Source organism: Cebidichthys violaceus, unplaced genomic scaffold (assembly GCF_023349555.1).
Source record: "Cebidichthys violaceus isolate CVI_PGR_0920_01 unplaced genomic scaffold, fCebVio1.0.p SCAF_10, whole genome shotgun sequence".
NCBI classification, from domain to species: Eukaryota; Metazoa; Chordata; class Actinopteri; order Perciformes; family Stichaeidae; genus Cebidichthys; species Cebidichthys violaceus.
Genome location: NW_027176263.1, coordinates 12,048,875 through 12,064,934, shown reverse-complemented (window position 1 = coordinate 12,064,934; position 16,060 = coordinate 12,048,875). Strand labels below are relative to the sequence as shown.

The following is a 16,060-nucleotide window of genomic DNA, read 5'->3' as shown; positions in this document are numbered from 1 at the left end:
TTGTAGCTTCACCTCCTGCTGACTGCTTGGTTCGCTGAGCTGCACAAGAACCTTGTTCGTGGTGGGGAGGGTTTTTCCTTATGGAGCAGTACATGTCTATGACACAAACGCACACACAAACTCAAAGCCCATTTCCTCGACAGGAAGTTCAGTCCACAGACACGAAGGACATCGCTCTCCCTTGTTTGCGATCTGAAGTGAAGCGAGGATAGTTCCGTTGTCCGTGGGTGTGTGTTTGCGTTTTGTGCTCGCGTGTCTCCAACATTAGCACAGAATGCAGACATATGCAGGCCTGGTTGTACTGGCTGAGTCAAGATGTAGAATCTGTTAAGCCCTGTACAGGCCTGTTAGGTTAAAAAGCAGGAGTGCTGTCGTGGGAAGAAGAGCGAGAGAAGGATGTTACAAAATCAATTCTGTTTAGTTTGCCTGCCGATGGTGCTTACATTTACGCATGAATCATCTCCAAAGCATTTGTCTCTGTGTTTGCCTGTCTGATACCCATGTGTGTCTATTCAAATGGAGAATGTGCCTGTCTGTCACCCATACGTGTGTGTGTGTGTGTGTGTGTGTGTGTGTGTGTGTGCGTGTGAAAGATCAGTGACAGTCTTCCTTTAACTTTCTTTCCCTGCTCACCTTTTATTTTACCCTCAGCACTCGAGAAATCCCCAGGGCCCCTTTCCCCAGACTATGTGGAGATCGCGATATACTGCGCAGGCGTCTTCCTCATCGCCTGCATGGTGGGCATTGTGGTGGTTTGCCGCATGAGGAACACCGCAAAGAAACCCGACTTTGGGGGCCAACCAGCGGTCCACAAACTGAGCAAGCAGATCCCTCTGCGCCGCCAGGTAACAGAAAGTAGATAAAGAGTTCTAAAGGCATTTAACACCCCTAGAGGAGAAAAACACACATTGCAGAAATACAATGTCAGACTACAAACTCTAGATAGTTCACATAAATAAATAGGAGGCTACAGTTGCATGGTTAATAAAATTATAATGAAAATACTTGGATTTTGTATACAATTAATATATACTGTTGCGGTATTTTAAACAATCCACCTCACTTAGAGGGCATTTGTGAGCAAGTTAGCACTACTGCCAGAGCTTTTTTCTTCTCCGTGTGAGCCATGCTTTTCCCCTCAGGGGAAACCAAAAGGTACAAAAAGTATTGGATTACATTCTGCGGAGAGACTGATTCCTGTGTCAAGGTAAGTTTAGGGTGGAGAGAGGAGAGACGAGCCCCGAGGACAACGGCGAGGCTGAACGATCCACACACATTCATCAAAATTACTGTTGTCGCTCTCTTCTTAATGATCACTGTAATATAATCTCTGTCCTAGAGATAGATTCTACTGTAATGTTAAAGCATTAACCGTGGAAATTTAAGATGTATTCTTATTAAACAACATACCTTGTAGTTGTAATAAAAGTACCATAGTCAATCACGCACATGCAGATCAACTCTGACTCCTCTAGTGATGCCTTGGAGCTTTATCTGACCTATGAACCCAGACTCCGGTGATCAGCCAATCTTTCTACTCCTATAGGTGTCGGCAGACTCAAGCTCTTCCATGAACTCCAGTACGCCGCTGGTACGCATCACGACGCGGCGGAGCTCGGCGCACGACGATCCAATCCCTGAGTATGACCTTCCCGAGGATCCGCGCTGGGAGTTTTCCCGAGACAGGTGAGGGCCGTCCATTTCTCATGCACACGATCGCTTGTTGCCTCGTCCTGTGTTGTCCACTTATTTTGCATCAGAAACAAGTGAAACTGTGTGCCAGACTTTTGTGATTCTGCTGGTTTCTGTGCTCATGAAGATTGATGTGTTGCACTGAAAATAGTAATTATGACCTAGCCCTAATTACAAGTTTTACCATTTTACAAAAATGCTGAATACATAATTATGTAAATCAGATTCAGCTCCTGCATAAAGCATTAAAAATACTTTAAAATGCGGATCTGCTGTGCAACACCACTTTTATCTAAAAGGGGTATTCATAATTACACACTCAGCATTCATGGCTGCAGACAGTACCTCTTTGACAGTATGCATGACAACTTTCAGCTCTACAACCTTAGCCATTGTCCTCAATGCCAACTCAACTATCTTTGGCTAAAAGGTGCATTAATGTAGCTGATAACACCAAGATTACTACATGAAGCACATCTGTCTGATTGTTTCCGGGCTGCTGAATAATCAGATAACCATTGTTCTAGGTGAAGAGTGCCATTAACACCGATAGACAGCAGGCAATAACGACTAACTGCTGAATAATGGTTGTGGTTGTCTCAGATAAAGGCTGCTGATTCATCTGTTGGTGCTGTAGTAAAATGACCTGAACTTGGCACCATGCCCCATGCCTCATCTTTACAAGTGCTGCCGCGTCACACTCTTACTCGCACATAGCCGCACACATGCTTCTGATGGTAAGTAAAGGAACGGTGCTAATTACTGGTTCGCACTCGCAGCTTTCATCAGCATGTTTGTGCTAGGAGTGTTTGCTCGGCTTCATACCAGAGGAATTAGCACCACTGAGGTTTCGATTTGTCACAGTTGCAGCGGCCAGTGATAAGCTTGAGGGTGGATTTAACAGGACAGTAAAGGTTAGAGTTGTTTAATACCCACTTGGGGCGTCTGGTTTTGAAAGAAAAGGGAAAATCCCAAACCATAAACACGAAGGCCTGTCTTTTTTTTAAATGGTTGTAAAAAGCAATACAAAATTGCTTGGATCTTGGATCTCAAACTACCATCACTCATAAGTGAAAAAAAACATTCTAATGTAAAGCTGGACTCTCTTGTGCATGCAGAATGGCATTCTGGGGGAAAAGTTTTGATTTTAATTGATGAGCCCACCAAACGGGATGTTTTATCTAGGCTGAATAGATCTCTGTGTGCCTTTCTGTTTGGGTCTTTATTCCTCGCCTGTCGTCTCAGCGCCTGAGGGATCATGTTGGGATTGCAGAACGCAGGGGAATGCTAACGTTTGCGGTTTTCATGGAGGGAAAAATAACATTGATTATGTGTGGCTGGATGGACAGAATGGATGCCATTGAGCGTGGCGAGTGTGTGGACAGATAGGGGATTGTGTTACTACGGCAGGGCGCCGGCCTCAGGCTCTAGGCTTTGCGGCATGCAGGGTGAGTGTTTACATAGCCAGGACACTGGGCCTTAGGGGTGGGGCTACACCTGTCAATCAAACAGAAAAAGCACCAAGGTACACTGATAGTTCAGGGTTCAGATTGTTGCCGAGGCTCTCATGGATAGTTGTGGAAGAGTGTGTGAGCGAGCATTATTTCCTCACCATATGAATCAGTGTCACATAGTTGGACACAAAAGTTTAACACACCAGCAATTCCTACATGGCTTCCAATGAAAAAAGTGCTTACATTTCCATCTGGTATTGTAGTCAGGCCCACCAGTATGGCAACATAAAGCCAGCATCGCATTCGTCACAGGCTAATGTGTCAGGGCTAAGCTAAGCCCTGCGTAATGACTTGTAAAGAGTGTATATTGGAACATGCCAAGGCAGGGTAAACAGTTTAGAAATGAGTGCCTCTCCCTTCCTTTATCAGGTGATTATCATTGCCATGTCTGCCTTCAAGTTCTTACCTACTGCCCTGGCACGGGCTGCAGTCACCACGCCAATAAAGCACTCGCACAGACACAATCTGATTGAAACAGAGAGAGCGATCTAGTAAAAAACAAAACACAGGGTGAGGTTGAGAAACTGGCCTGGTGCCTAGTTTCATTACCTCTCTAGCTTTATCTAACCTGTTTATTTCTGCACAGGGAGGGAATCGATGCCACAGTCAGGTCAAGTCGATGAATTTCAGTTTGTGTTTCAGCAGCTAAACAGCTTCCTGTCTGTTTTTCTTGTCTCCCCCCCCCCCTCTCTATGTTTGCTTTTTGCTGGCTGCAGGTTGACCCTGGGCAAGCCCCTAGGTGAAGGTTGCTTCGGCCAAGTTGTAATGGCAGAGGCCCTGGGCATCGACAAGGACAAACCCAAGGAGGCTGTAACAGTCGCTGTCAAGATGCTGAAAGGTAAGCAGCTCTCCTGCTTCCGCACAATCACAGTGAGCTTGTAAAGGTAAACGTCTTGCTTTAAATCAGACCGCAGGGATAAGACGCACACTGCTTCATTATGTCTTGTAGGCAACCCCAGTACATTTTATAGGTGATTTATGCTCCAGTGAGGGTTCAGCAAAGGTGCGAGGCGGAGCCCGGGGCTGTCATTATTATTCGTTATTGGTGGTTGCTGAGTGACGGCTAGGGGGAGGCGGGTTGTGTAGGTGAGGGTTAGGGGCGGTCACATACCTGACCCTAGAGCAGCAGCTGGCTGGAGCTCAGTCAGCACCCACACAAAGAGGCAAGTCACACTAGCAGCACTGCTATGATTAATGAAATCAGCAGGAGAGGGGCACTGGGTTGGTTTGGAGGGGGGGGGGGGGGGGCAGATCAGATACAGCAGTAGGCTATTGGACCAACCTTGATAATGGAAATTTACTCTTTATGACCACTCCAGGTAAGGTAATGGTCCAGAGGAATGCAGGCAATGCCATTCTGACCGTCTGGATACCTGTACTGGCTCAGTCAGTCCCATGAAAAAGGAGCCTGTGCAGCAGATAATGAATCCTGATTGAGCGTCTTTAATTCCTCCTCCTGGCACTGAAAGGATGTCTCTGTAGTCTGTGCGAGGAGCTTCCCTCGCTGCAGTAACTTAAGCCCACATTGTCTGTCAGCCGCACTTAATCAGAAGCACCTACAAAACAAGGTGTTGTCTCACGGGCCAGATACTGGGTCAAGGGGTTAAAGGGAAGACAGGACCACGCTGTGTTTGTTTTGCTGAGGTTTTCCCTGACAACCTTCCATCCTACTTCTTCTGTTCTTAGATGACGCCACGGAGAAAGACCTGTCTGACCTGGTGTCAGAGATGGAAATGATGAAGATGATCGGCAAACATAAGAACATCATTAATCTTTTGGGGGCCTGTACACAAGAGGGTGAGTAGGAACTTAGAATATTGTATAATTTGTTAGTATAGTATTCAGTCATCTGCCTTGTCAGACACACTTATAGAATGTTTGATCAGACCACATCAGACAGGTAGTGAAGGACAAGGTAGCGGCGGCTAGAAGCCTTAGTATGTCACATGGAAAGTCACGATGGCGTGAAAAATGAAAAGAAATAATATGCAATCCACTTGCAACTATGCCTCTTTTCCAGAGGTGGAAAGACTACTAGAATATTGTACTCTAGTAAAAGTAACGTTAACTCAAAGTACTTGAGTGATGTACTTAGTAAAAGTAAAAAGTAGGTCAGTTAAATGTGTTAAAACAATACTTTTTTAATCAGTAAAATTACAGATAAAAAAGAAAATACTCAACAACAGTACTTTACTGTACTTTGTTACAGTAATAATGAGTGTGTGTGTAATTTGTTACTTCCACTCCTGCCCTTTTCAGTCCCGGCAGAAAATGACGGTGGATTAAATTTGAGTTTTTGAAATGTAGATAAATGCTGAGTTGCAACATTGGACAGTTTGGCCCTTTGGAAGGTGTTTTCCATTCAGAATTTCCCTAAATCAAGCATCAAATTTAAAGTCTTAACATTCAAACAAGAGGTGCCTCTTCTTTATATACTGTATTAACCATTAAAACCTCTCTCTGAATTTGGTCCAGTGTCACTTTCTCTCATTTATGGGAATCATTTATGCTCAAGAGGTAATGTGGGTCTTTTCTCCGCTGCAGGTCCCCTCTATGTGATAGTGGAGTACGCCTCCAAAGGCAACCTTAGGGAGTACCTCCGAGCCCGCCGGCCACCCGGCATGGAGTACTCCTATGACATCGCCCGTGTCTCCGATGAACAGCTTACTTTCAAAGATCTGGTCTCCTGCACTTATCAGGTGGCACGGGGCATGGAGTACCTGGCATCACAGAAGGTAAGGATGGACGGACACACACACACACACACACACACACACACACACACACACACACACAAAAAATATACGGTTCTCACATCAGTCCCTTGCTGGCTGCCTAGACAGATCTCAGTGCCAGCACACAGAGCATTTGATGTGCCGTATTCAGCAAGTTTTTGCTTGCATGTGCGTCACTGTGGGAATGTTGTCTCCTAAAAACACTTCTCTGACCCCCTACCCAAATCCCTGCATTGTCTCTCATTCAACCACAAAAGCCCCTCTGTGTAGAAGAACTGCGAGGTTTCTCACAATGGGGGTACGGCCATGTTGGCCAAACGCACCCTCACGCTCCCTCTCACTGTTGGAATGTGACAGAGCGTACTGTCTCTCACTCACGCACGCACACGCACACACACACACACACACACACACACACACACACACGTACATTTCTTGCACATGCGCGCAGATGCACAGAAACAACTTTGACCATATATGCGCTAAAGTATGGGAGGAATCCTTACTTATCCAGACACGTTCATGTCGGTGCAGTCATTGTGGCGTCATGGTATGCAGTCAAGTGCTACCTCTGTGCAGGAGATTTCTGGACAATTACATGCACCACAAACATCTTAACACCGTTCCAAATGGAGTATACACCTGTTTCACAGTTGATTTATTTATGGAATGAGGCAACTGTCTTATTCCTCTCTTCTCTCACTTTTTCCACTCTGTGACCCCCTCCCCTCTCATGTCTCACTCTCTCCATTCCAGTGTATACACAGAGACCTGGCGGCCAGGAACGTCCTGGTCACAGAGAGCAACTTCATGAAGATCGCTGACTTCGGCCTGGCCAGGGACGTCCATAACATCGACTACTATAAAAAGACGACCAATGTGAGTCCTCGACCTGCTCGATACACACATTGAGGGAGGAGAGCGTTTTTGAGAATCGCAGTGTGAGATTAGTCCACTGGTCTCTTTATTTTCTCCAATTCCCTCATCTTTCTATTCCACTCTTCCCCTCGGCTGGTGTCTTGGCAGAAGCGGCAGGTTCCCAGGAAGCCTGTGAATGTAGTGCTTCTGGAGACTCTGCCCTGTTTATCCCGCAGTCTCTTGTTTCTTTAGTTCCATAGACACTTATACAATTAGCCAGAAAACGAGAGACAGAGGGAGAGGGAGAGGGAGCGGCTTAAAACATAATTGACGTTTCCATAGTGGCCCAGTGGTGTCTTTCTTTCCCACCGCAGAGCAGCATTGCCTGCACATCCTCATTTAGTATGCATGGGTGGCTTTTCATCGCATGCAGAGCACTAGCTGACAACAACAACAACAATATGCGATGATGTCGATGATAATGATGATTAGGACAATGACAGCAGCGACAATGATGATCGCGTTAAACTAATCTAGACAGAGCCGTCATTGTAGTGACACAATTGTTTTATTTGAAAATATAATGAAAACCTAGAATATATATTCTTTTATATATATTTTAGTTTCTCACCATTTTTCCTGCATATTTTTGTTGTAGTAAGCTTAGTATTTAGGAGATAGGAGGACTTATTTCGGTGTTATCTCTCCATTTTCGGAGTGTCTGATGAGATTATTCTTGCCATTAGCCTACCAAACAGATATTGACCAAGGTCGCCTTGTCAGCAACGCTTAGCTTCCCAGCCAGTGTTTTAATGGCACACAGAGATAAACTCTCTCCTTTATCTGTGACCCTGTTTATCAGCTCTATTGCTTTAACAATATAAACGTTCCTCTGGGAAATCCTCCGCCCAGACAGCCGCTCTAGTGCCTCATTCCCAAGGCTGCTTTCACGCATCGGCCTTTTCCAGCAGTAATGAGATCTCCCAGCAGCAAATTAATTCAAACTTCAAGCAAGACATGGAGAAATCCGGGGATGGGTTGTGTTTAGATTTTGTTTGACCTTACATCTGTTTGTTTCGTCAGGGTCGCCTCCCGGTAAAATGGATGGCTCCAGAGGCGCTGTTTGACCGGGTCTACACACACCAGAGTGACGTGTAAGTATATAGCTATAGTGTGTTTGTGTGTCCCACAGCCACAATTACATGATAGAAAATCCATTTACACACACCAGTGATGCAAATAAACCGTCTCATACAGTAAAACACACTTATCACTGCTGTTTTTAAGATTTCATTTCGTCTGGCTGAAGCCTGCAGTCGGACTCGGAGGGTAGTTTCTCTGAGGGTGGGTGAGGTGTTTTGGTGCAGCACTGGTGAGTGTTAGGTGGGGAGTGGCTGTCTATAGGGGGCCAGCACCGGCCGGTCTGTGGCAAAAGTGAGGATTTCACGCTAGACTTGCAGCCAATGCCGTGTTACTAATCTGACCGGCTTCAAAGGGCCCTGCAAGGAGCCCCGAGCCCACCAGTGCCTCCTCCCCCACCGACTCACCCCTCGCTCCTCCGGTCTCCCCTCCTGTTGGGCCTCCGCACATGTCTAAACGCAACAATGCTGCGGCCCTCCAGTGCGGGCCTCATCCTCCCTACACCCTCCTCCTTTAACCCCCTGCCATCCCCTCTTTGCTCTCCTCTACTCATTCTGCTCAACACTTTGAACATGTGGCTCATCGCTTTGGAGCCGTTCCATGATCAAAATAATCCCCCCCCCCTCCTCCTTTCGCCCCGCCGTTCTTATTTTCATTCATCTGGTATGTGAATTGCTGACCCGTCTCTGTCTCTCTCTCTCTCTCTCTCTCTCTCTCTCTCTCTCTCTCTCTCTCTCTCTCTCTTTTTTAAGTCAAGAGCACTCATTCTAAAAACAGAACAAAGGGAGAGCGTCCCTCTCTTTTTGGTGTTTGAGTCTTATGCGTCCTGACAGCGTTGTTTGAAGTTTGTGCTCCAGACACCGGCGGCAGAAAGCGTATGTGGCAATTAGATAAATGCCTTGCATGCTGACCCCTGGGAAAGAAGATTTTGTGTGTGTGTGTGTGTCTATGAGTCATACAGCAGTAGCACGCTGAACATAGCGCTCATCCAGTTAAGCACTTGGACCGAGGATCTCGCTACTGTCCATGTTTGTGTGTGCACACATACACACCATGCCCTTCATGTTCCATGGCGCATGGCAGCATCAATCAATATCCTGGGGGAGTACAGGGGGCCGGGTGGGGGGTGGGCAGACATGAACTGCCTACTGTGGTCCTTTCTGTCAGCTCGCTGCTAATTACGTTTCATCACTCACTTTTAGTAATTGGCTTTTTCACATAGCGCATGAAGGCAGAAGGAAGAGGAGGAGAGACGTTGGGGAGGTGGAAGGGGCGGTGGGCTCGCACTCAAACGTCACCAGAAGTGTGGGCGATCCATACATGACATCAGATTAAATGAATACATGAATTCCAATGAAAGTTACCGCTTGCTGTTTTGACAAATGGGCTCAGGGGACTCAGCTCTGGCTGGCTTAGGAAAAGGGAGAGAGTCGTGGCTCAGGTTCAGAGAGACGGTATGATGGCCGGGGCTTGGTGGGTCACCCCCTCACCAATATAAAACAAAGACAAGCAAATGCATTTGTTTATACCTAGCTCTAGCTCCTATGCCATGTTTCAGAGCCTTGAATCTTTTAATATTAGGATCAGATCCACTGATGCATTTACATCATGTATTGACAGGTTTTCTGACATTTGTATTCATGTTGCTTTCTTTCGATTTATCGAGAACGTACAACCTAAGTGCTTGAGATATGAATGTAATGAGATTTCAATACCCCTCCGGAATACAGAGTCCCTTTTACACTGATAGGTAGTTTATGCATCTAGTCGGCTGGAATACACAAGTGCTCTCTGGTAAGGCCAGATGCCGGGGTCAGTTAAAGTGACCCGGAGCACGTTGGTTTGCGTGTTTATTTGGCGAGTCAAGGTTGGTTGCAGGCCGACTGCACAGAGCAACATGCTTGACGAGCACTGCCAGACGGTTACAAAGTAGCACAGAAAGGAGGGATGAGTGTGTCAACAAGTGGAGAGATACAACGCAGTGATAGAGGAGAGAACAAACCCAGGGCTGGTTGTGTAAACAGATGGAGGAGCTGATATACGCCCCGACCTGCCTGTCCATGCCCGCTTGGCCTGGTTGGACCACTAACGTGGTCTGTGGCTGCCCGAATGCGTACGCGCAGATTAGCGTTTGTAAGCAACTGTGATAATACGGCCTTTGTGTGGACATGAATCAAGCATGCTGTCAGCGCAAGAATGATTCATCTGAGACGCTGTGGGTCCGCACTGTCTAAAATAAACATGTAGCGTGACGGAAATCAGCGGACGCTCGCTGATATTTAACGACCAGGACACCAAGAATGAGGAAGTAGTTAATAGTTAAGAGTCACTGGCCATCTCCCTCCTGTTCTGTCGGCCGTGGGTGGTCCACTGTTTGTTTTTGTGTGGTGTGACCGGACAATGGCAGCCTGTGTGACTGGCCAGCCGGGCACAAAAGCCATCATTGAGATCAGCGCCAGAGTGGCACTGGGAGCGGGTTCGCGCCACAAGCCACCGGACGGCAGAAAGAAGGCATTGACACCACTGCGGTCACACTGTTGAAGTTTGTTTCCAATCTTTGGCCAAGTGACTCTATGTAAATTATCTGTGGGTCAAATGAAAGCGACTCATATGGCCTAATGTTATTTAAAGTGACAGGGAGCTCTATGACACTATTCACTGTTTCGTTGTCGTATTATATTCCTCATGTATTCCTGGATGTATGTATATTCCTAATGTTTTTCTGTCTTATCAGCTGGTCATTTGGGGTGCTGATGTGGGAGATCTTCACCCTCGGGGGCTCCCCCTACCCTGGCATCCCTGTTGAAGAGCTCTTCAAGTTGCTCAAAGAGGGACATCGCATGGACAAGCCTGGCAACTGCACCAACGAGCTGTAAGAGTCGTTCCTCCCAAATTTACATCCACGCTGACCACACTGTCACCCAAACACACACTAGCTCTTACACCCAGACCCTAATGCCACCCCAGTCTCCATCAGATCCATGACTCCGGGGCTCTGTGTCCACTCTGTCGGGCCTCTGCACAGCTGTGACTGGCTGCTATCAGTGTCCTCATTCACAATTAGTCCTCAACGGTCAGCGGACAATGGCACAGCTCTGCCACGGAGCCACACTGAGAGAGTTGATGGAGAACAAAGTACAGACACAATGGACACACACACACACACACACACACACACACACACACACACACACACACACACACACACACACACACACACACATTATAGTATTTAGAAAACCCAAAACACTGCGAGGCATGTTCGTGATCAGCAGCAGGCCATCTATGTTGTCACTGTTATTGATGGCAGACCGGAATAAAATTCAAAATGAGATGGTTTCAGAGAACACCTGATGTTTTGATTTATTCTTTGACATGGGCACCAGAGTCCAGAGGCATGAATCATTCAGCCAGCAAATGTTCAAACTTGAATACGAGGTAGATAAGGAGTGGCACAGCTTGAGTTTGGACAGGCTAAATAATACTAATGCCTGCAACACCTCCCTGAATGACTCTGTTCTCGCTCCCTTAATCCACTCTGCTCTTTGAGTAAACAGGTGCTATGTGTTTTTTCTCTCTCAGGTACATGATGATGAAAGACTGCTGGCATGCCATCTCATCGCACAGACCCACCTTCAAGCAGCTAGTAGAGGATCTGGATCGCATCCTTTCCCTCAACACCAACGAGGTGAGTGCAGCTCTCTCATTGCTCTACACACACGTTCTTATTCCATAAAGTTCCTGGATTCAGGGTGGTCACAAATTATGCTACACAAACCTTAACTTTTCCTGGCAAGTCGGAGTCCGGTATTTCATAACAATGAAACTGAATAATATAATACATTCCGACACACAATAACACATTTCTCAGTCCAAACTAAATCATGCTCATGCCAGTGCATGCAGGGTTCAGCAGAATGTTGCTGAAAGCCTTAGGAGCATTAGCAGCCACAACGCTGACAAAAGGCCTTCATGGTGACCAAAAAAATGGCCGGATGATTTGATCCAGGCCCAACATGGCCGCTGCGGACCAGTGAAGTTGCCCAATCATCACATTCATGCCTCGCTCCTTACAATGGCCTGCGTTTCTTTCCATCCCCCTTCCTGTCTCATGTGATATCCGAGTGCAGACCTGAAGAGAGTTCGCCGATGGAAAGCTGTCAAGACTCGTCTGCTCTTGGAGCTGAAACTTCATGAATTTATGCCAAAAAAAGCCAAAGTTTGAGTTTGAACTTTTGAAATGTAATAAAGCGCCCTTTTCTTCTCCCTCCTCTCCCTCTGCCCCAAACCGCTGGCAGATGTGGAGGTCTTTAGTAATGTGAGACTTCTCGTGTTGAGCTGGGAAAATGGAAGCCAGCGCTCATTTTCTACAAAACCCCAAAAACTCTTCCTCCTCAAAACTAGTCCCAATAACAGCCATGAAAGACAAGCGGGAGGGGAAAAAAGACATGAAACAACCTCACAACACTGGGTCGAATCAAAAATGAATAACAGGGTTTCTTGGGGTTTTCATTTTTCTTCATTTTCATTTTTTGGGGGAGGAGCATTGTGTTCTGCCAGCTTCCTGATTTTTTCTACCCATCTTTTAGTGTTTATGTTGGATGTTTCAAATGTCAGATTTGTTTGGACAGAACTGAAGGGATGCCGTAAAAAAGGCTGGAGTGCCAGTACCCTGGTCTAAACGTATCCTCTTTTCCCCCTCAACATTAAACCACTTTGTAGTGAACCAAAACCCCAACTCGACCGACCCTGCTATCCTCAAGCTCCAACATTGAATTTACTGCCTATTATTCATGCAAATATTTTCATCCAGTATCCAGTTTAAGATTATTTTTTCTGCTCTGTTTCATAAACCCTTCCAGGGTGATTTGGCATGGTTTAGATAAATATCACGATGAAGGTGATACTCTCTCACCCTCCTCTGGAAAGTCCCTGGTCTTGCTGACTGGGTTTCAGCACTATATTTAAGTTCTCTGGTTTTGCTGTAGGTCTTTCGCCTCTCTTGCCTCTGTAGCGTCTTTCCCTTTTGTAACATATGAGCTTGTGTCTGAGTGTAAATTATCTCGCCCAACCCTCTCCTTTCCTGTGTCTGTGTCTACAGGAGTATCTGGACCTGTGCGCCCCAGCAGAGCAGTATTCCCCCAGCTTCCCCGACACTCGCAGCTCCTGCTCCTCCGGTGACGACTCTGTGTTTTCCCACGATCCCTTACCGGACGAGCCCTGCCTCGCCAAGTACCAGCACATCAACGGCAACGTGAAAACATGAGCCCCCACCCACCCCTCTCTACCCCAGCTTGACCTACCCGAGTCTTACCCCTCGACGTCCCAAAACACACGTAGCACAGACCCCCTTTTCCACCCCCCCATGACCCGTCTGGCTCCCGGTGGACTAATGGACCCAGATGTGACTGGGCTGGTGGCAGCGTTGCTGTCACACACTCATACTGCCATGCGCACACACTCTATGTGCTCACACAAGGTCTTAAAGGAGAGGACAGGGACCCTACAGAAGCTGTTTTTTTTTTTTTTTTTACTGACTGAATGAATTGACGTTCTCTAGGGTCTCCTCCTGCTTCAACTCTCCCGTCATAAAAACACACAGACGTTTGAGTTTGGTTCTCATGTTCGGTTTCATTTTTGTTGTTGTTACAATCGACGACGTTACTCATTGGGTGATCCCATTCCAGCGGCTGGCATTCCAAGACTGTTATTTGCTCCTGGAGGAATGTATGGACCGATGTGAACTCAAAAAAAAAAAAAAGAAGCAAGGGACTATAAGAGGATGACGAATAGGAAAAGGACTGAGCTTCAACTAACAAAACAGAGGAATAGAAGAAGAGCACATATAGAAACTGCTCTCCTGTTTATTTTGTAATATTGATGCATTTCTTTTTCAGTTCTCTTGATAAAACCTTCCCAATTATTCTGGAGAGAAAAAGATACACAGTATAATGTATAGTGCTGGGTATATTTGTAAATATATTCAAAATGTATAAATATATATTATATATTTACAATGAATTATTTTTTGTATGGACTCCAAAATAACCCCGACCCTCTCCACCTTATTTTGAGTCTGAGGCAGGTATTCTAACAGGTTATGTGTCCTTTATTTCTCTTCACACACAAACTCACACACACAGACATGGATACACACTTTAATGTACACAAACACCTGTTTTACTCTCACTCAGTAACACAGTTGAGTATTGGCTTTCAGGGACTGAGGTAGCATGTTAATTTATTGACTTATGTTTTTTTGAAATGAATCAAAAAAGTCTGGAGAAAAAAAAAGAACAAAAACAACATGGCAGAAATGATGACATTAATGATGCTGATAATACATAAATAATCCATTAAATGTATGGTAATTTAAAATGATCTTTCAGCAGTAACAGAAAAAAGCTATTTTTAGTGGGTTTGAAAGATCCAGGTTTTGTAAGTTTTATATATATGAATGTGAATATTAAGTTAAATTTAAAACAACTGTACATTTTATAGTCAGCTAATCCCTTTCTTATGTAGATGTTGATGCCATTTCTATCCAGTCATTTTACTCTTTCTAAGCTTGGCTTTAGGAAACAAGATTGATTCCTGGATATTTATACATGATTGACAGAAAAGGATTTTGGAAATGCCTACTAGCAATCAGCTCCATCACTTAGACAAAATATAGATTCCAAATTGACTTGACAGAATTGAAAGCTGAAAAACAAAGTATTAAATCATTCAAGTGTTTTTTTGTCTTTTTCTACTGGACCAACTTTAAGATGTTCTTTTGCAAGTGTTCATGTCACATTTGCAAAATAAAAGATGGAAAATATATATATTGTGGTTCTAATCTCTGACTTTGTTGGCGGTTGGAGTTGTGCATTTTTGCAGTGAATGGCAGAGATAATTGAAAGATAAAGCTGGGTTTGTTTTATTTGTCCAAGCTGGAAGAATGTGTTATCATTAAAGTGCACATTCCTCTTAGCTAAATTTATTTTTCTTTGTGTCTGATATGGGCAGAGATGGTTTTGCTGTCATTACCAACTACGTGCTTTTTCTGAGAAAGTATTTTTCTTGTATGCTGTGATTCTTTACTTACTTTGTGAGGAGAGGAATTTGAAAAAACTGGATGACTCTGTAGGGGCTCACTAAGCCTTTTTCTGTATCTCAGACTAGTTTACTCTTAAATGTGTATTTTCACTTATAAAACACTCACATACTAAAGTTTTCCTGATAGGTCAAGGCTTCATGCAAAACGCTCAGCACAGACGCAGAATAAATGTGATCAGGTTAGATACTGAATTTATGCCACTGGCCAAAGCAATTTGTTAATGAACAGGGAACTCGTCATTGTCATGATAGTGTGTCTCTGTGTCCCGATCTGCCTGACTCTGATCAGAGAAAGAGTCTTTGTTGGACCAATAGGTGCTCTGATTAGCTGATTGATTTCTCTTTTTTTTCTCTTATCAGAACAGAATCAATTCAACATAGGGGGTAGTTGATTTATCCGATGTGATGTAAGTTAATCAAAGTTGATCGATGAGCGAGGGCGATTGATAGTGGCAGCCGTGGATGTGGGCGTATGTTGTAAGGGCGGTTGCTTATCAACCACGTAGCAACGTTTTTAGAATACGTCAAAGACAGAGTCGCCCAATGGAGTGCTGCAGGTATAACGTATTTTGTAGTTAGCATTGCATTGCGAAAATTGAGAAAATATGCTTTGTAGCAAACAAATGTTTATAATACTTTTGCTCAGCAAGATAATCTTCTTAAACGAACACAACTTTTATGATTTTTGATGTATCATACAATCGGCATGAGTCAAAAGTTAATGTTAGACTATGAACAAGCTACACCACGGTTGCATTGATCTTGAAGGTATCTAGTCATCAACAAAAGATCTGCATAAAATATTGAGGTATCACCAAAGTTATTGCAACTCATTCTGTGGGGAACATGGATGTCCGTATGAAATTTCTTGGCAATCTGTCCAGGAGATATGATGACATTTGAGTCAAAACCACAACTGTCTAGATAGAAAGTCGAGAGATCACCAAAATGATTACAATACATCCTCTGGGAACCATGAATGTCCAACATGTTGTGGCAGTCTAGGAGGTAGATATTGAG

The 16,060-nt window shown here is 44.9% G+C and overlaps 1 protein-coding gene across 1 annotated transcript in view; it reads left to right on the top strand.

The window, feature by feature from the left end:
• LOC137884141 (fibroblast growth factor receptor 2-like) overlaps window positions 1-14,766 on the top strand; it is a 38,841-nt gene extending 24,075 nt beyond the window's left edge. The window contains 10 exon segments of the mRNA XM_068725844.1: window positions 652-852; window positions 1,548-1,686; window positions 3,923-4,044; window positions 4,893-5,003; window positions 5,751-5,941; window positions 6,698-6,820; window positions 7,883-7,953; window positions 10,674-10,811; window positions 11,522-11,627; window positions 13,041-14,766. Coding sequence (XP_068581945.1) covers window positions 652-852; window positions 1,548-1,686; window positions 3,923-4,044; window positions 4,893-5,003; window positions 5,751-5,941; window positions 6,698-6,820; window positions 7,883-7,953; window positions 10,674-10,811; window positions 11,522-11,627; window positions 13,041-13,205 — 1,367 coding nt within the window. The 3' untranslated portion in view covers window positions 13,206-14,766.
• The last annotated feature ends 1,294 nt before the right edge of the window (window positions 14,767-16,060 follow it).